The sequence below is a fragment of the Melanerpes formicivorus genome, unplaced genomic scaffold (assembly GCF_026170545.1).
Source record: "Melanerpes formicivorus ecotype bairdi unplaced genomic scaffold, bMelFor1.0.p_v2 SCAF_8, whole genome shotgun sequence".
Taxonomy (NCBI): Eukaryota; Metazoa; Chordata; class Aves; order Piciformes; family Picidae; genus Melanerpes; species Melanerpes formicivorus.
Genome location: NW_027142360.1, coordinates 3,280,286 through 3,300,516, shown reverse-complemented (window position 1 = coordinate 3,300,516; position 20,231 = coordinate 3,280,286). Strand labels below are relative to the sequence as shown.

The window sequence follows — 20,231 nt, the reverse complement described above, 5'->3', positions numbered from 1 at the left end:
TGGGGCATGACTCTGCTATGGTCCACATGGGAGAGGAGTCACACAGCAAAGCCATTATAGCACTAAGAGGAAGCCAGAAAGCTTCCTCCCTCCCCCACACCATGCTCTGCTCCTGTGTCATATGCAGTTATTTCCAGCCTGGGGAAAAGTGCAAGGCGGCAGCTGTCACACGAGGCAAGGACTTGCCCCTTTTAAACATGGATTTCAGGACTAAATGACCCATTACAATTAACACAGCTGCAAGAACTGGGACACTTCCACACCGCCTGAGAGGGGCTTTGGGAGTGGGGGAGGAAAGGAGGAGACAAGCAGAGGGTTAGGATCGTACTTTCAAGACCTGGTGTGGAGTCTCTCACCCTTTATGTATTAGCTCAGCTGTCCTCTTCCAACTGCTACCACGCAGCCTAAGCCCAGCCAGGCAGCCAATTCGGGGTGTGCAACCTAGCCCAAGCCTGCCACACCACCTCCTCCTCCTCCTCCATCAGCCCCTTACTCACATGACCGCTCCTGCTCAGATCCAGCTACCAAAGAGCAATGCCAGCTACTCCGCAGCGCGGCAGCGGCCTGGCTGCTTTTTCCCTAGCTGCGTGCATGCTAACTTTTAATTAGCCAGCCCAGGTTTATCAGAGGAGCTGCAGCAGGATGTGGTTCAGCACGACCAAACCATCCCCGCGTTTATCCAAGGAGCCTGGCAGATGTTGCTGCCCGTGCTCAAGCCCTGCTGCCTCTGTACGTCTGTGCGTCCTCTGCCGCTGCTTTAAACGCTAGCTCAGCTCCAATTGCCGCAGCTGGCTCGGCATTTCTGAGTGCTAGATCACCTTCCCTGCCATGCTTCCACTTTCCCAGCGCATTTCCCAGGAAGAGAGGAGCCTCCAGGATGCTGCTTACACACACACACACACAAACGAGCACTAGTTCTGCTTAAGTCACCAGGCTGAAAACAAATACAGAGAGCAGCCCAAGAGAAGCAGAGAACATGTGAGCAGTGGCTAACTGGCCAGCCAGCCAGCTGGCTTTCTGGGAGACCTCTTCAATGTTGGCACTGTCTGTTGATCCTTGTTTGTTTCTGAGTATATCCCATGAACATGACACAGTGCTGTTGAGAAGGAAGGCAGATCTTCTCTCTGCTGACTACAGCCATTCCAAGTGAAGGGAACTGGTTGGATCAAGAAATTCAGGCTTGGACAGCACAATGAAGCACCCACTAATAAGTAATCCCTTCACAGCAGCCTTCCTGCCAACTGGCTACGGCCTAGGCAATGATTAGAAATTGTAGTTACTCCTCCAAGGGAAAACAGCACAATATCATATGGCAGAGTCCATGCTCATCCTTTAATTCTGAAACCAGCCCTGCTTACAAAAAAAGACAAGTCTTCCTGACTGCCAACCCCAACAAAAACCTCAATTCCGAGATCCAAAGCTGGGCCCATCCCAGCCTGTGCTTCACGAGTCACCCCCCCAAGCCTCACCCCCTCCAACACCTCAAAAACTTGGTAAGACAAAACTTGGGTAATTAAAGTTAGCAGAGAATTGCTAGCAGTGTCAAGAGGGTTTGTTTCTTGCCTACCACGATACTGCTGTTTCATCCCTGTATTTCTGGCATCCTGCTGCCTCAGGAAGAGCTACACACAGGAGAACCTGTCATGGCAGAGCTGCCCCAACACTTATTAACCAGCACACAGATGCAATTCGAGCCTGAGTTCAGCACAATCGACTGCAGCAGCCACCTGGGGACCTGCATTCCTTGACAGCTTCGCCACCCTGCACATTCCAGCCCCTCACCCCCTAGCCCTGCAACCAGGTCAGGGAGGTGCAGCATGACCTGATCTCCACCTCTGATAGTACCAAGCCTTGTCCCATCCCCTCTTGCCACCCTTGCCACAGTCAGGCTGCCTGCACGGTCACCTCCCCCACCGGTGAGCCGCACGGAGCGAGGATACAGATAGAAAGATCCAGACACCCATCCACGCCTGTGAAGGGACTCCCTCTCAACGCCACAGGCTATTTGTGGATCAGCCACCATCCAAAACCTCCCAAAATGAGAGTGTCCAGGCATCTGGCAGGTCAGAGGATTACTACAGTGAGTAGTTTGTTCCGCCAAGGGACTCGTAACACCCTCCCAAATTACACATTGCCCTTTAGGGGATGCCACAGCAGCTGGAATGGGCTCCCTTCCCTTCTCACGTTCCTCAGTAAGCACTGCCAGCGGAGAGCAGGGTGGATGCAGGGCATCAACTGCAGTCCACCATAACCAGGAGCTGGGCTCCCTTTCCTCATGCTCCACGGCACTATCTGTGGTCTAAGAATACAGTGGGCACCACCCACCCTGCTAGGGCAGGGGGAGTTCAAGTGGTCCAAGCTCCCAGGCATTACAGGTCTCCTTGTTACAGGAGACTTTCACTCTGCCTCCCCCAAGCAGCAGGCCTTCAGTGGGGCCCCTCAATAGCTGGTTGAGACCCTACAGATCATGGAAAGATAATCCATTGCACTACTAATGCACTACTGCAGCTGTCCATGGAGAAAATCCCCTTTCAACTGGGAAAAAAAAATCCTCAAGCCCTTTGATCCTCTCCAACACACAATTATCTTAAGGGCAAAATAGTCTTCTGTGCCTCAGCACCTTGTATCAGGCTGAAAGAAAGGAAATCGAGACTGCTATTCCCTGTTTATTCTACATGGCTGCTCTGTCCCACAAGGCAAAGCTGCTCTGGCCTCTCCAGCACAGGCAAGCAAATCCTGAGGGATAGATAACTCCCATTGCTCGGTGGCCAGAGCCTAAGGGAAACCTTTGGGGGTGAAATGGTTTGAGGAAAAGGAAAAAGAACAGGGAGAAGGAAAAAGGGGCACTTCAGCTTCTAAGAAAGGTAACAAAATTTCTGCACTGTTCTGGTTTTGTGCAAGACTGTCAGCTGCAGAGGAGGGTAACTGATTTCAACTGCATGTTCAGGTCTGGCTTTAGAAGGAATGGTTTAAAGGATTGCCATCAATTTCAGCTTTTTCTAACCAGAATGTTACCTTAAAGAAATAATTATATACATATAGAAAGGGAGAGCACGTCTGGATACAGTACCAAACCCCAAACCCTGGCCCCAAACCCTTTTACAGAGACAGACATGGGCTCTTCCCCAGGTGCCTCCCCTTGCAGCATGACCTCTTGTTACCTGTGCAGCCTCACTCCACCTGCTACCCAGGGCTGCAGTGCGATAAGCATTGCTTTCAGAAGGGTCAGCTATAAAAAGCCCTTCCCCTCCCCACTGCCTGTTTCCATTCCTGTGCCACTGCTTCAGTCCTGCTGGTACAACCCTTTTGTGGGGCTGTGGAGGGAGCCAGCTGGGCAAATCGTTCCTGGTTAGATCATAGAATCAACCAGGTTGGAAACAACCTCAGAGATCATCAAGTCCAACCTATTACCTAATACCCAACACCTCCTGACAACTAAACCATGGCTCCAAGTGCCACATCCAGTCCCCTCCTGAACACCTCCAGGGATGGGGACTCCACCACCTCCCTGGGCAGCACATCCCAATGGCGAATGACTATCTCAGTGAAGAACTTTCTCCTCACCTCCAGCCTAAACTTCCCCTGGCACAGCTTGAGACTGTGTCCTCTTGTTCTGATGCTACTTGCCTGGGAGAAGAGACCAATCCCCACCTGGCTACAGCCTCCTTTCAGGGAGTTGTAGAGAGCAATGAGGTCTCCCCTGAGCCTCCTCTTCTCCAGGCTAAGCAACCCCAGCTCCCTCAGCCTCTCCTCACAGGGCTGTGCTCCAGACCTCTCCCCAGCCTTGTTGCCCTTCTCTGGACACCTTCAAGTGTCTCAATGTCCTTCTTAAACTGAGGGGCCCAGAACTGTACTCAAGCTCACAGAAAAACTGTTGCAGCTTTTACTCCAGGCGAGCAGTTTTAATGCTGTTCAGTGGAACTGGATGATCCTTGAGGTCCCTTCCAACCCTAACAATTCTATGATGTGGGTGGCAGGAGCTGCTGCAGGAAGGCAGCTTCAGAATTGATGTCCTCAAGTTCCACAGGACACTGCTCATTGAGTCCACACTAACACAGGGAAAATGGCCACATGACATCAAACTCTCCAGTGAGGAACAAAAATAAGAACAAAACCAGAACCCTTCTCTGCTGCCCTGAAACCCTGTTCATTTCAGAGGTGCTGACAACTGCACTTCATGCAAGGGTTTTCAGAAAACTCATCTAAATATCCCAACAAAGTATTACTGCTCCTTGTGCACATTCCTCCATCCATTACCCAAGAGTAAGTTTGGAATTCTTGTCTGACTCCACCCAAAGTAACAGCAGTGCTGAAGCCTTCGACATGCACTTCCCATGAAATGTTCACCATACTTGGCCCCCGCAATCATCCCAGACATGTTTGCATGCCAATGAGCACATGTGGCCTGGGAGCTCCATCAGACAAGACCTTTGAGGGAGGAGAATGCAGCAGAATTCAGGGAGGAGAATGCAGGAGAATTACAGAATGTTAGGGCTCAGAAGGGATTAGATGATAGGTTGGACTGGATGATCTCAAAGGTCTTTCCCTACCTGGTTAATTCTATTCTATTCCATTCCATTCCACTCTACTCCAGAGATCATCCAATCCAACCCCCCTGCCAAAAGCAGGATCACCCAGGGCAGTCTGCACAGGAATGCACCCAAGTGGGGTTGGAAAGTCTCCAGAGAAGGAGACTCCACAACCTCTCTGGGCAGCCTCCTCCAGGGCTCTCACCATAAAGAAGCATCTCCTCATGTGGAGGTGTTCTAGCCTGTACCCATTGTTCCTTGTGCTATCACTGGGCACCACCAGAAAGAGCCTGGCACCTTCATCTTGACACCCACCCCTCAGATTTTGGTAGGCATTGATCAGATCCCCTCTCAGCCTTCTTTTCTCACAACTAAACAGCCCCAGGTCACTCAGTCCTCCTTCAAAGGAGAGATGTCCAAGTCCCACACTCCTCCTCATAGCTCTCCATTGGACTCCCTCCAGCAGGTCTCTGCCTCTCTTGAATTGGGGAGTGCAAAACTGTATACAGGTTTGGTCTCACCAGGGCAGAGTAGAGGGGGAGGAGAACCTCCCTAAACCTGCACCCCAGGATGTCATTGCAAAGAGAAGCACTGAGCAATGTCAGACACAGGGACACGAAGGGCTGCCATCCTCCACCTTCAGAATGGGAACCCCTCTGAAACCAGGACTCACTGTGACTTGCAAGCACAACGTAGTTTACATTTGAAAATACATTTCACTTTTAGAGAGTACCCTTCATGTTACTTATTCAGGGGTCAGGAAGCAACTTGTGCTGAGCCAGCAAGGGTTAGCCCAAAGTGAAGCCTTAAAATAGCACAGATAAGCATGGAAGAGGTCTTGTTTGCCAGGGTTTGGGTTTTTTCTTGCTCATTTTTTCAGCATTAGAACCATCCCAGCACACCAGAAGAGGGAGCCTTTGACTTCTCTCCCATGATCATCATTTGTTTTATATTAGCAACAATGACAAGCTCTATTAAGAGTCAAGCTCTTTAAGTGAACTCTCACCCTTTGCCTCCTAAAACAAACAAAAACCCCAAGCAAGAATGGGGGGGGAAAAAAGGAGAAAAAGACCCAGACCAAACCCCACAACCCTCTTCACCTTGTGTTATGCATGTTTAAATATTTTTTGCTGCCACACAGCTCCCTGTGTCCAGGGCTCACCAAAAATGAGCTCAGTCTACCAACCCTGGCCATGCAAAGCTCCAGCCCCCTTACAGCAGGCTTATCTGGAAAGAAAGAGCCAGAGAATTAACAGCTTTGCCAAAGAGGAGGGGAGAAAAGACCCTACAGAGCTTCTTTTACATCACCAGCCCCAGAACTAAACTAAGGCTAGAGTTTCAACAGCCACAGCAGATTGAGCCAGCAGCCTTACAGCCACCAAAAGCACGAGGTCCTGCTCCCAGCCGCTACAACCCCCACCCAAAAGCTCCTCCAGGACCCAGCGAGCAGCTGGGCTGGCGCCGGTTAAGGGGCACAGCACAGAGTCAGAAGCGTGGCTGGGATGAGGACTTGAAAGGGAGCAAGATCTTCCTTCTGGCAGCCGGCAGTCCCTGAAACCAAAGCTTCGGGTTTCACTGCTCCCCCGGCAGCACATGTGCCCTCCTTCCCACTGGGACTGAACGCACCAGCACAGCCACACCGATGCAAGAGAGCTAACAAAGACCCCCTCCCCACCCTGTTGCTGAACTAAACTACTTCAATTAATAGAGGTAAGAGGTGCAAGAAGTTCAGTGCAAGCACTTCATCCTAGGTGCTGAAGTCAGATTGGTTCCAAAACTACATTAAACTGGTGGCCTGGCCCAAGGCAGAGATGGCCTGAGGACCATTGCACTCATGTTTCAAATCATTTGGTATTAACCTTACATACTGCCTTCTCCAGCCAGCCCTCAGCAGCCCTGCCCTGGATGGCATCAGCAGCTTGGGGTTTGGGTTTGGTTTGTTCTCTTTCTTCCGTGGAAAGCTGGTATTTTAGCTAAGCATTGACGGGATATAAAGAGTTCATCATCCAGAAGTTGTGCAAGCTCTGAAAGGAGTTGCCACATCGGGCTGCAAGGCCACCTCAGAGCAAGGCAAAGACCTTGGCTGCCACCAGCTCATATTGTCAAGTTATTCCCGCCCCCCCCCCCCCCCCCCCCCAGTAAAGGCAGACTTAAAATCTCCCCAAAAAGCAGAAAAACGTGTTCTGGCAGTAAGCAACCCGTGCTAGGACCACTTTTCCCCATCAGCTGTTTTCTGTGCCTCACACAAAAGGCCACAAACCCCTCCTAATTGCAGGAGTTCTCCACCTAACAGACCCTGCTGCTCTCTGGGCCCTCCTCCCCAGGAACTGGGGGAGAACTGGGGCACAATAGGAAGGAGAGCGGTTAAAGGGAATAGATCTGTTAAATTAACACATTTTCTGTCAACCAAATCAGCTGCCCCTAGAGCTATTGTTGGTGAAACAATGGAGACCCCAGGAATGGGCACCCATTAAAAGGAACAAGCCTGCTGAAAGGATACACTCTGAGGCACAGCCTTGTGTGTTTAACAGGATTCTCTACTGTAAGGAAGGAGGAATCACTAGGCTGCATTGTTCCCACCACCACAGCAGATGCTGTTGCTTCTGGTAACGAGGAGGGGAATTAAAAAAAAATATATAAATAAATAAAATAATGAAATAATTCTCCTCCCTACCTACAATGAGGTTTGTGCCACATACACTTTTCATTCGGGAACTTTTTAACTCTCTCGGCTGTTGTGATTTCTGACTATAGCCCCTTTTCTTGAGGAGATTTTTGCCTGAAAGAAGTCTATGAAAGCATCCATTGCCATTACAAAAGTTAATTCTTCACCCTTCATGCAGGCACTTAACAGATGCCAGGGGCAGAATGGCACAGCTATGCCGGCATTATCCGAGGGGAGAGAAAGACTGCAGTTAAGCAGGTCTACAGAGAAAGCTGCAACACTTTTAAACGGTGTTACTTTTAGCTACACTTCAGTTAAGAGCAAATTCCCAACGCAGCAAACTTTTGAGGCCTAATTTAGATGCCCTGTGCAGAAGTTTACATCAGCTGCGCGGAACGGGCACAAGTTTGTGGTAGCAGAGCCCTTGTAAACAAAGCCTATTTAAGCTCCCACCTAGATCGGTTGAGGGGGGTGGGGGGGGTGGTGTTTATTTCCTAGCAGAGAAAGACTTGCACCAGTTCGTTTTGTATCGGTTTTTAAACAAAACTGGGCTTAAACCATTAAACTTCTGGGTGCACAAACACCAGGCATGCTTGCCAGAGTCAGCTGTGCTAGCAGCAGCAGCAATGGGCTCCAGTTACTGCCACCGTGGAAAATCTGCCATACCAGCCTCCACGGACTCCACATCCAAACCTCCAAAATTCTCACTGTGTTCCTCTTTCTCTTCTGCCTTGACTGCTACAGTCATTCCACAGCTCCCCTGTCACCTAGCTGAGATCCATTCAAAATGTGGCTGTCAAAATAACCTTCCTTGTCCATTGTTCAGACAGCCTTTGGCTGCGTGTAGTCACTTCTTGTTTCTTTTCATAGGCTTAAGATAATGTTTTAACTCACATATCAGCCTCCTGAACTACCTATTCCTTCTTTTTGTATCCAGTTACACTGGAGTCTCATTATATAAAATGTAAGCACTTGTTAAAAAGTTTAAGATCTACAGTTGGGAAAGATGTGACTTGCATTCAAAATAGAAACTGATATAATGCTTCCCAATTTGCAGACCACTTGAAACAACAGCTCCAGAGAAGTATCTCTCTGCCTCCCCCTCCATTAATCTCAATGAACTCTAGAGCCCAATACTGGCATGCAGAGTGTTAATGATTCTATTAGGAGCAGAAAAAAAACCTAAGGCAGAATAGCCAAGACCAGTAAATTAAGAATTGCTACTGGAACAGGCAGGGGGAGAGGGACCAGGCACTGCTGAAGCAACCAAACCAGAGAGGGGATGGGGCAGGCAGCAGGAATGATAACAGCAATCTCAACACTCCACTGCTTTCTTGTTTTTCAAACTTGATTTTCAAGCAACAAATACCGAGCCTGAACTCTCTGCTCTGATGAAGCTGATGCCACCCAGAAGCAGCTGATGCACCACGGAGTGACATACACTGGTCCAGAGATGAGTCTTTCTGCACAGCAAGGTTGACACTTCCATCTTTTCAGTACATTTAAAGTCCATTTATTCCAACCCTGCCCACTCACTGCACAGCACCTCTCCCTACACTGCCAGTGACTCCACCATTCCTCAGACAAGTTGCTTTTTCTGAAGCCAGCCAGGTTTTAGTGACCAGATCTATTATCCACCCTCACATCAGAGAGTCAGTGCCCCCTCCCTTCCACTTTTAACATCGCCTACTCTCAAGGGGCAAAAGGCAAGAGGGACAGACATCCTTAATGCCTGAACATGCCACCTACCAAAAAGCATTTAAACTAGCTCAAATTTACCTTCTATTAGTAAAGCTGACCTAGGTGAATTCACCAGAGTTTTGGTCATCTTCCAGGATCTACTTGTTGCCCTGATCTTAACTGGATTCTAAACCCTTTTGGATCTGCAACTACCGGGTTGTCTCAGCTATCATACAACATGATGAGGCATCAGTATCACAGTATAACTAAGGTTGGAAGAGACCTCAAGGATCATCGAGTCCAACCTATCATCACAGACCCCATGACTAGACCATGGCACCAAGTGCCACATCCAATCCCCTCTTGAACACCTCCAGGGATGGGGACTCCACCACCTCCCTGGGCAGCACATCCCAATGACGAATGACTCGCTCGGTGAAGAACTTTCTCCTCACCTCGAGTCTAAACCTCCCCTGGTGCAGCTTGAGACTGTGTCCTCTTGTTCTGGTGCTGGTTGCCTGGGAAAGAGACCAACCCCTTCCCGGCTACAACCTCCCTTCAGGTAGTTGTAGAGGGCAATGAGGTCACCTCTGAGCCTCCTCTTCTCCAGGCTAAACAACCCCAGCTCCCTCAGCCTCTCCTCACAGGGCTGTGCTCAAGGCCTCTCCCCAGCCTTGTTGCCCTTCTCTGGACACCTTCAAGCATTTCGATGTCCTTCTTGAACTGAGGGGCCCAGAACTGGACACAGAACTCAAGGTGTGGCCTAACCAAAGCAGAGTACAGGGGCACAATGACTTCCCTGCTCCTGCTGGCCACACTATTCCTAATGCAGGCCAGGATGCCATTGGCCTTCTTGGCCACCTGGGCACACTGCTGGCTCATATTCAGGTGGCTGTTGATCAGCACCCCCAGGTTCCTCTCTGTTTGGGAGCTCTCCAGCCACTCTTACCCCAGCCTGTAGCTCTGCATGGGGTTGTTGTGGCCAAAGTGCAGCCCCTGGCACTTGGACTTGTAGAATGCCATCCCATTGGACTCTGCCCATCTGTCCAGTCAGTCGAGGTCCCTCTGCAGAGCCCTTCTGCCCTCTAACTGACCAACATCTGCTCCTAACTTGGTGTCATCTGCAAACTTGCTGGTGACTGACTCGACCCCCTCATCCAGATCATCAATGAAGATGTTAAAGAGGACGAGGCCCAGCACTGATCCCTGGGGCACACCACTGGTGCCTGGCTGCCAGCTGGATGTGGCACCATTCACCATCACTCTCTGGGCTCAGCCTTCCTAACCCAGCACAGAGTGTTGCTGTCCAAGCCACAAGCTGACAGCTTAGCCAGCAGTTTGCTGTGGGGGACAGTGTCAAAGGCCTTGCTGAAGTCCAGGCAGACCACATCCACAGCCTGCCCCACATCCACCAGGCAGTCACCTGATCATAGAAGGAGATCAGGTTGGAGAGGCAGGACCTGCCCTTCCTAAATCCATGCTGGCTGGACCTGAGCCCTTGGCCATCCTTCAGGTGCGCAGTTATTGCTGCCAGGATAATCTGCTCCATCACTTTCCCTGGCACTGAGGTCAGGCTGCCAGGCCTGCAGTTTCCAGGTTCCTCCATCCGACCCTTCTTGTGGATGGGGACCACACTGGCCAGTTTCCAGTCACCTGGGACCTCTCCAGTGAGCCAGGACTGGAGGAAAATGATGGAGAGTGGCTTGGCAGCTCATCTGCCAGCTCTCTCAGCACCCTAGGATGGATCCCATCCAGTCCCATGGACTTGTGAGCGTCCAAGTGGCTCAGCAGGTCTCGAACTAATTCCTCATGGATTACTGGGGCACTACACTGCTCCCCAAAGCAGTGCTGTACATGTAGACGCTGTACATGTAGATGCTGTACATCCTACTGCAATACAAACAATCATCATCACCATCATAATACAGTACCAGAATAGCTATGGAGGAGTGAAGGCTTAACACTGAGTGTTAATTCTCAGCCTGTGAGATTAATTCCACACAAACCACTGGCAGAATAGAAAGGTTGTGACACTGTGGTGCCACAGATCATGAGGGACACACCTAGAGGGCACAGAGAAAGGGGCTCCAGAGAGGTTTTAGCAGGCCCTAATATTACAGGACAGTGGAGATTCAAAGCATATTTGAACAAACACTCTGCACTAAACCCCCCCCCCCCCCCCAAGTATTAAAATTCTAACACTCCTGGAGTTTAATACATTAAAAACAACCCCAAAAAAATTGCTTTTAAAGCTCTAGAGAGAACAACCCCCCTGCTGTTCTTTGCTTTCTCCTTCACATGGCCACAGCACTGTTTTCCCCCTCTCTCCACAACTCTTCCTCCTCCTGGGAGCCATAGCAGCCACTTGTAACAGCCACATGATATTCCTGACAGAAAAGAGCCTGTTCAGGACCCAACACAGCAGCTACCACACTACAGGAGGAAAAAAGGTAGGCAAGGGCAGCGGTGTCCTGCCTGTGGGTGGGAGAAACAGATCTAGAGGTAAAGCCAGAGCGCAAAGTGCTAGGAAGGGGCACACGGAGGAGTGGAAAAGCATCTTAAAGCCGCAGTGAAGTTAACAGCAGAGGCAATTTGCCCAAAGGCACTTTTAAAAACCACAGGAAAATATTTATGTTTTCCCTGTGTAATGCGGCTTCCCCCCCTCCACCCCAGCCCAGCTTTCCCAAATAAAAACTAACTTAATAACAACGTTTGGACTAGTTTTTTTTCAAGCACACTCTGAGAAGTCACCTCCCCTCGACCTACCCGGGCAGAAGTTCCTAAATGTTTTAGTCCACAGCTCCTAGGAGCACATGCCAAAGAGCTGGGTGGCCGTGCCACGCTGGCTCCTCTCCAGCGTTTTCAAGTTGTGCTGAAATAGGGTCGAAATCGTTAAATACCCTCCCAATATTTGCAATGCCAACGACCCCTCCAGCTACCAGGAGGATAAGTCAGTTGCAGAGGGGCAGGCACACGGCCAGGAGACACTTTGTCATGAGAAGTGTCCCACACTACAGTCTTGTCTTGAAGAGGGGAAACAAATCATTCCCTCTCATCGCCTGCACTAACTTGACTGTGGGAAGCATCCTTTCTGTCCACCTCCTGCTGGAATACTGCTCGAGTAGGTAAGGGGCAAGCCCACTCAACGAAGATTTCACAAACCAGCAGGAAAGAAGCCACAGCAACCAATCCAACAGAGCTAAAAGCCCACTTTTGAAGTGGGCATTAAAGTTTTGCACAGCAGATGGCCGACAAGGCAGCCATTTGAAAGAAGGGGGGGGGGGGGGGAATCCCCACCCCAGAGGACAGAACTACTCTTTGCTATCCTCGGAGATCCACGTAAAAATGCAGCGTGCAGCCGAACAAGTCCCGGAGCACCCGCTCCTGGCCCACTGAACTTTTGACCCGCTGGCAGTAGCTGAACCCCTCCTGAGTCCTTTGCCGGGTGATGCTGCGATGGAGGTTTGAAAAGAGGAGCCCTGTGCCTCGTCAGGCGCCTGCATCTGCCGGAGCCAGCATGAGGGCCGGCTGCGCCCACCCCCTCCTCGAACAATGCCCAGGGCCCAGCCTGATGGATGCGCTCCTTTCTTTCAGTCTTGGACATCCCTTCTCAGTAATACACACTGGTCCAGCAAAAAGAAAAACAAAACATCTGCTTCCCGGGCTCCTGACATCCAGCTGCTGACAGCGGCCCCGCATCTGGAACCTTCACTTTCTTTTTGGACCCAGAAGTGGAGAGTGAAAGTTTTGCATTTAAAAAAGAAAAATAAAAATAAGCCAAGAGCTCCGTGCTGCCTCCCCGTACTAAAGCCCCCGAAGTTCTCAAATACCATCAGCAAATCTGCTCGGCACAGGAGGGATGGGTCCAGATGGCCGATCATTACAGAGCCTTCCAGCTAGCAGACCCACCAGAATGAAAAAAAAGAGTGAGGAAGGAGAAGAAAAGAAAAGATAAATACATCTTGGGGGGGTGGGGGGGAGGGCGGGGAGGGAACCCCAACACCAAAACCATGTTGGAAGGTCAGGTTTTGTCTGGTTTGGGCACTGCAAAGGCTGCAACAGTGAAACCTTAGCCTCCGTGCCTCTCTCTCTGATTTAAGCAGGCAGTGAGGTTATCTGTTACAAGCAGAATGAAGGTTCATTTCACGATGTGCAACGCTGTTGTAAGTGCTCAGCATCACTTTCCCCACCGGAGATGCACTAGTATCAGAAGTTGTTAAAAAAAAAAAGATACCAAGATACTTGAGAGGAGCTCAGTCCTGCCTGGAAGAGGAGAATACTCTCCATGAAGAGAGCAAATGGCATCCAGAGTAAGGCCATTCCTCAGAGACAGTGGGCAGTCACACAAACGTTTGGGGTGAAGCTCAAGGAGTTTGAGCATGACCATCCTCCAGCTGAAGCCCTCTGAGCCTCAGACCTCCATTTCTGCTTCCACACACAAGAAAACAGGTTCACTCAAACCACTGCTTGACTTCACACCCAATGGACTGGGGTAGTCACCCTTGAGTTACCCACGAGGGGCTGTAATTTCTGAGGGAAAAGGCAGTAACTTCTCCAACTGCTCACCTTCAGCCACAAGCACCTCTCCCCCCACAATAAGCAAAGCTAAACCAAGGAAATATCATTTGTAGATGAGCACAGTTTCCAATTTTGATGGCTGGCTCAGGTTTTATTTCCCTCTACTATCTGCCTTAAGACAGAGTCATAGAATCAACCAGGTTGGAAGAGATCTCCAAGATCATCAAGTCCAAACCCATCACCCAACCCTAACTAATCAACCAGACCATGGCACTGAGTGCCTCATCCCGGCTTTTCTTAAACACCTCCAGGGACACTGACCCCACCACCTCCCTGGGGAGCCCATTCCAAAGTTCAATCTCTCTTTCTGTGAAGAGCTTCTTTCTAAGATCAAGCCTAAACTTCCCCCCTGCACAGCTGGAGACTGTGTGCCGGTGTTCCCCCAAATCCCTAGAAGAAAGGCCACCTCTGGTTTATTTGGACACCCCCGAAACTCAAAGCCCATCTCAGAGGCAATGGTGGCACCAGCATTCCCAGGTCCAAAAGCAGAGAGAAGCCTTCTTTATGTAGCCAAATAAAGTACAAAATAAAAATCAGAGCGATACTCTTAGGAAAAAAAAAAAACCTCTAAGTCCCATCGCTGACCACCAGTTGTGCACCATGAACAGTTCTGGGAAGCACTTGGCACAAAGTGCCATCTCCAGATATCCCCAAAACTGGCACCGAGACTGGAACAACCATGCCAGACAAGAAATAACAAGATGGTGAGCTTCAGGAAACAGCAAGTTTTGAAACCATCTGTGCCGGGCTGCTCGCACCATGCCAGGGAAAAGGAGAAGGAGGTGTGCCTGAAGGTGCCAGGTTCCGACAGCCGCATCTGCCCTCTGTGAACTGCGATTTCCACTGTCCCTCGGACGAGCACCATCCTTCAAAACCCATTTCTGCCAAACGCTGCAGGCCATCCCTGCAGGCAGAGGTTTTTGGTGGGCTGCTTCTGCTCTGCTACACCCCCAGCAGCAGCCCCACGACACCCTTCATCCCGAGCATCCCCTTCCAAAAAAACAAGTTAATTTGTTCCGAGTGAAGTTAACTCCCCCAGCCTAAGCGTGCTCCGGGAACCAAAGGGGAGCCCACATTTACTTCATTTGTGAAGCAAGCCAGATGCTAATTGCCTCCAAAGGTGAAAGGCTACTGCCTTGGCCCTTTTATCATTGCAAATTCAGGTTCCTTCAAGACTTTGCGCTGCTGGGCCTGGAGAGCTCCCCCCCCCCCCCCCCCCCCCGCCCCCTTTAATGGTTTGGCATCAATAGGAGGGGGAGGGGAGTTCCCTTTCGCAAGAAGTTGCATCATTGAGACAGACCTTATCCCCTTTCAAGATTTCACACCGCATAAGGGATTCCCCCTCTTCAGAAATTCACATCCTGCTTGAGGAGAGTTTTGCTCTTTAGGCCTCCGCGCATCTCATTGAACTTTTTTTAAGCATCTTTGGAATTCGCATTCACGGAGCAATTACTGTTTTTAAAAAACACACGCCACCACGTTATTCACCCGGTTTATTGCCAGCGCGCTGGCAAGAATAGCTTTTCACAGCAAGCACAAAAGATTTCCTACCAGGACAAACTTTGTTTAGAACATTTGTAGCCAGAGCACAAAATATTTACGGATCACCAGCCACGCACAGGAAAATAAGAAACAAACAAACAAACAAAAAGGCACGAGAAAGTTACAGAGGGAAATGGGTGAAGAGGTACGAAAGGAGAGCTTTTTCCCCGAGCAGGGGACGGCGGCTGTGGGGACGGCACCACCGCTGCCCAGAGCCTCCGCGGAGCCGCACAATGAGCGGCGCGATGCCCACGGGGCAGTTGCTGAGATGCGGGAGAAAGGCTGCAAGGGGGTCGACGCTCCGGGCTCCCCAATCGCGGCACCGGCCAGGTGGGGACCTCCTCCTCCCCAGTGAAAAGGACCAACTTGGGCATCGGCTGTGCGGGCTAGGGAGGCCCCTTCCAACAACGACAGCCAGAGAGTACCCCAGGGGAAAGTGGGGGGTTACCGTGCCGGCCCCGCCTCTCGCCGCCACCATTTTGGGCACGGGGGACCCGCCACCGGCTCCGTGCCGAGTCCGTGTGACCCCCAACAGACACACCTTTGTGTGCGGATACCGTCCCGGTGGAACAATGCGGCCCGCGGGCGGCCGGCTCGGCTCCCCTCCGCTCCGCCGGCGGCTGCCTGCGCCGTGCGCCTCCCCGGGTCCGGAGCGGCGCGGGGGGGTCCCACCCGCTGGCCGCCCACCGGCGCCCCGGGACGGGCGCGCCAAAGTTTGCGAGGCGCCCGAGAGGGACAGAGAAGTTGCTCTATCTGCCGCAATCGGAGGCGAGCCCCCGCTATGCATCACGCCGAGACCAGGGGACACACGACATTCCCATCCCCAAGCCCGCGAGATCCGTGGAGCGGCACGCGGAACCCGCCGGGCATCGGGAGCACAGCGGGGACACCACCGCGGCACGAAAACAGCCCGCGGGCTGGGGCGTAACCGGCCAGAGGCTGTCCAGTGGGGCGCGCAGCGTACGGGGGACGGCGACCGCGGGGCTCTCACCTCGATTTCGAAGTCCGGCAAGCGGAATGCGGTGCGGAAGAGGGAGCAGAAGTGCGCGATGGCCGGGACTTCCCACCAGGAACGAAGCTCGTCTAGCGCGACAGCCGCCTCGGAGCCGCCGGTGCCGGCCACGCCGCCGCCGCCACCGCAGCCGCCGTCCTCCTCCGGGCACATCTCCCCCGGCTGCCTACCCGTCCACCAGCCCGCTCGCTGCCTCACTCCGCGGGCGGCTGCGTGCCGCCGCCGTTCGGCGCTCCGGCTCCGCCCGCCCCCCGGCGCCACGCCGCTCAGCGGCCGCCCCCCGGCGGCCCCGCGCTGCCCCCTCGCTGCCGTCCGCGCATGGGGCGGCTCAGCGCTGGCGCGGGGGCGCTAGGGCCGGCGGGGGCGCTGCTGCTGCTGCTGCCCCTGCCGCGGGCGGCCGCCGCTGCGCGGTCCCATCCTCCGCCTCCCCGCGCCGCCGCCCGCGCCCTGCAGTGCAACCGCCGCACCGCCGGGAACAGATGGGCCCGGAGCGGAGGATAGATTGGGGGAGGGTAGGGGGGAACACACTCGGGAGGGCTGGGGCGGGGCTCCGCTAGAGGGGGGCTGGGCTCAGTTCGGGAGGGCGAATAGGGAGGCGAGAGAGGGCGGGGGCGGGGCGGGGGACCCGGCGGGGCGGGGCGCAGGGGGTGGACAAAAGGCGTGCGGCGCGGGGCGGGGCCCGTGCGGGTGGGCCGCGCGGCCGTGCACGAGGAGGGGGCGGAGCCGGCGCTCATCACAACAACCGGCCCCGCGCCCCGGGGCACGCCCTTGTGGGCGGGATCAGGGCTGACCGGGCGGGGACCGGCGCTGCCGGGGAGCGGGCGGGGCCGGTGCCGGTGCCGCAGCCCGTGTTCCTGCCCGGAGATGGAAGGGGCATACCGATCTCTCTCGGGCGCTGCTCGCCCACTCCGTCGCCGGAACGAGGCGACTGGATGAAGTGCTTGACCCGAGCCCCTCGGGAAGGTCTTGGAGATCGTTCCCCGCCGAGCGGCCTCCCCGAGCTTCGGGGGTCACGCGCTTTTGCTCCTCGCCTTGGGCCTCACTGGCATCAGCCCTCAGCCCCCTTCCTCCGCTTGCGTAGCTCCTGCTCTGCTGCCCAGGGCACTGGGGCTGACCATCGGGCTGCGCATGACAGTGTCTCAGCCCCGGTGCCAGGACTGCGTTCCCCAGCCTGTGCACTGCAGCTGGTCGCCAGGGTTGGCTGCAGCTGCCCGACGTGGCGGGGAGAGGCTAGGGCTGGCCCCTGGGCGCAGCGAAGGGGCACCCTCCAGCATTTCTGTGCTCACTTTGCGTTTTTGAGTGAGGAAGCCCAAGTGGCCCTTCTCGTTCTCCACGTGCTGCTGCGGCTCCCCTCTGGAACGGACAATGCCGCGCTGCTTTGAAATCTGTTATGGAAAAACATTCAGCAACAGATGGGAGTTAACCTTCTTGTGGGACAGCTCTAATGGGACAGCTTCAGTGAAGCTCCAGGCTGCTGTAACTTCGTGTCCTGTCACTGCATCGCTTCACAACCTCTCGGTTTCCCTCCCTAGTCTGTCTTCAAAACTGTTGCAAAGTTGCCAGCGTGCACAGCTGCACCAGTTTAGGGTCTTACCTCCACCAAAGACATCGCAAAGCTGGTGTTTAACCACAGTTTAAGACTTTTTCTTCCACTCCTTCCTACCTTCACCTGTCTGGGGCCATTTTTATACTAGTTCCACTTTTCCTAGCCTTTCCTTTCCTCTGTTTGCTTAACTTCAGCTTCTCCACACCTTACATTCTCTTGCCCTTTCCAGTGCCGTCTCCGACTGGCCGAAGCTGACTGCCTGCTGCTTGTGGTGTGTGCACTCAGCACAGGAGACTGCAGAGCTCTGTCTCAGGCTGGGGGTGAATAGTCCAGAACAGACAGGACTAATCCCATGGCCTGGTGATCGCCAGCATGGATGCAAAGATGCAGTTAAATGCCTGAGATGGACGTGTGTGTGGTGGCTTCAGCTGAATCTGCTAATGAGTATTCACTACCGTGCAGACATCATGCCGAGTTTTAAATTGAAGTGCTGGCTGGAGCAAAGTATCATGGGGCTTGTAGTCCAGATTCCTGTTTCTGGCTGCTCTCTTCCTCTGCAGGGGCTTGTGTTTCAGCTGCGGAGGAATTGTCCCAGGAGTTCCATCAACTCAAAAAGAATATGTCCTATTACCTACCTGTATGGTCCCATGTTACAGCTGCTAGGAGCAGGCAATTCCTTGTCTGAGACAAAGAATCTGGCAGGTACACACCACAGGGTACCCTCTGGTTTTATTTATGTGACCACAGGGAGGACATGAGGGCATGGGATGGAGTGGGCTAAAGAGAAGCCACATTGCAGATGTCCTGCTGTGTCTCTAACTTAGAGGTATCCGTGGCAGTGACATAGGTCAGTATTATCATATTGCTTCTGAGCTAATGCCAGTCTGTTTTCAGACTCCACAACCTCAAGCATGTACTTTTGAGACCTTAAGAGTTTTCTCTCCCTGTTTCCTGTCAAAAGGAACTCATAACAAAGAATAAGGTGAAGGTTTAGGAAAGATGTTGACTTGCTGGAACATGTCCAGAGAAGGGCAACAAGGCTGGGGAGAGGTCCGGAGCACAGCCCTGTGAGGAGAGGCTGAGGGAGCTGGGGTTGCTTAGCCTGGAGAAGAGGAGGCTCAGGGGAGACCATTCTACAACTACCTGAAGGGAGGTTGTAGCCAGGTGGGGGTTGATCTCTTCTCCCAGGCAACCACCAACAGAATAAGAGGACACAGTCTCAAGCTGCACCAGGGGAAGTTTAGGCTGGGTGTTAGGTCATCTTGAGTGCAATCACACAGCACTTACAGGATGGCCAAGGGATCAGGCCCAGCCAGCATGGATTTAGGAAGGGCAGGTCCTGCCTGACCAACCTGATCTCCTTCTATACCCAGGTGACTGCCTGGTGGATGTGGGGCAGGCTGTGGATGTGGTCTGCCTGGACTTCAGCAAAGCCTTTGACACCGTGCCCCACAGCAAACTCCTGGCCAAGCTGTCAGCCCTGGGCTTGGACAGCAGCACTCTGAGCTGGGTTAGGAACTGGCTGGAGGCTGAGCCCAGAGAGTGGTGGTGAATGGTGCCACAGCCAGCTGGTACTAGTGGTGTCTCCCATGCATCAGTGCTGGGCCCCATGCTCTTTAATATCTTTATTGATGATCTGGATGAGGGCATTGAGTCCATCAGTAGTAAGTTTGCAGATGACACCAAGCTGGGGGCAAGAGTTGATCTGCTGGAGGGCAGAGAGGCTCTGCAAAGGGACCTCGACAGGCTGGACAGATGGGCAGAGTCCAAGGGCAGGACACTGAACACATCCAAGTGCCAGGTGCTGCACATTGGCCACAGCAACCCCATGCAGTGCTACAGGCTGGGGTCAGAGTGGCTGAGAGCAGCCAGGCAGGGAGGGACCTGGGGGTGCTGGTTGATGGTAGGCTGAACATGAGCCAGCAGTGTGCTCAGGTGGCCAAGAAGGCCAATAGCATCCTGGCCTGTATCAGGAACAGTGTGGTCAGCAGGAGCAGGGAAGTCATTGTGCCATGTGCTCAGCACTGGTTAGGCCACACCTTGAGTCCTGTGTCCAGTTCTGGGCTCCTCAGTTTAAGAAGGACATTGAGACACTTGAAAGTGTCCAGAGAAGGGCAACAAAGCTGGGGAGGGGTCTGGAGCACAGCCCTGTGAGGAGAGGCTGTGGGAGCTGGGGTTGCTTAGCCTGGAGGAGGCTCAGGGGAGACCTTCTTGCTCTCTACAACTCCCTGAAGGGTGGTTGTAGCCAGGTGGGGGTTGGTCTCTTCTCCCAGGCAAGCAGCACCAGAACAAGAGGACACAGTCTCAGGCTGCACCAGGGGAGGTTAAGGCTGGAGGTTAGGAAGAAGTTCTTCATAGAAAGAGAGATTGGCCATTGGGATGTGCTGCCCAGGGAGGTGGTGGAGTCACCATCCCTGAAGGTGTTTAGGAAGAGACTTGCTGTGGTGCTTGGTGCCATGTTTTAGTTGATTAGATGGTGTTGGGTGATAGGTTGGACTTGATGATCTCAAAGATCTCTTCCAACCTGGGTTATTCTATTCTATTCTATTCTATTCTATTCTATTCTATTCTATTCTATTCTATTCTATTCTATTCTATTCTATTCTATTCTATTCTATTCTATTCTATTCTATTCTATTCTATTCTATTCTATTCTATTCTATTCTATTCTCCACTACA

General features: G+C 52.8%; 1 protein-coding gene across 2 annotated transcripts in view; it reads right to left on the bottom strand.

The window, feature by feature from the left end:
* CECR2 (CECR2 histone acetyl-lysine reader) overlaps positions 1 to 16,168 on the bottom strand; it is a 147,341-nt gene extending 131,173 nt beyond the window's left edge. For both annotated transcript variants that reach the window (XM_068141837.1, XM_068141838.1), the window contains exon 1: positions 15,986 to 16,168. In XM_068141837.1, the coding sequence (XP_067997938.1) occupies positions 15,986 to 16,159 (174 nt within the window). In that variant the 5' untranslated portion in view covers positions 16,160 to 16,168. The remainder of the gene's footprint in view (positions 1 to 15,985) is intronic.
* Between the last annotated feature and the right edge of the window lie 4,063 nt (positions 16,169 to 20,231).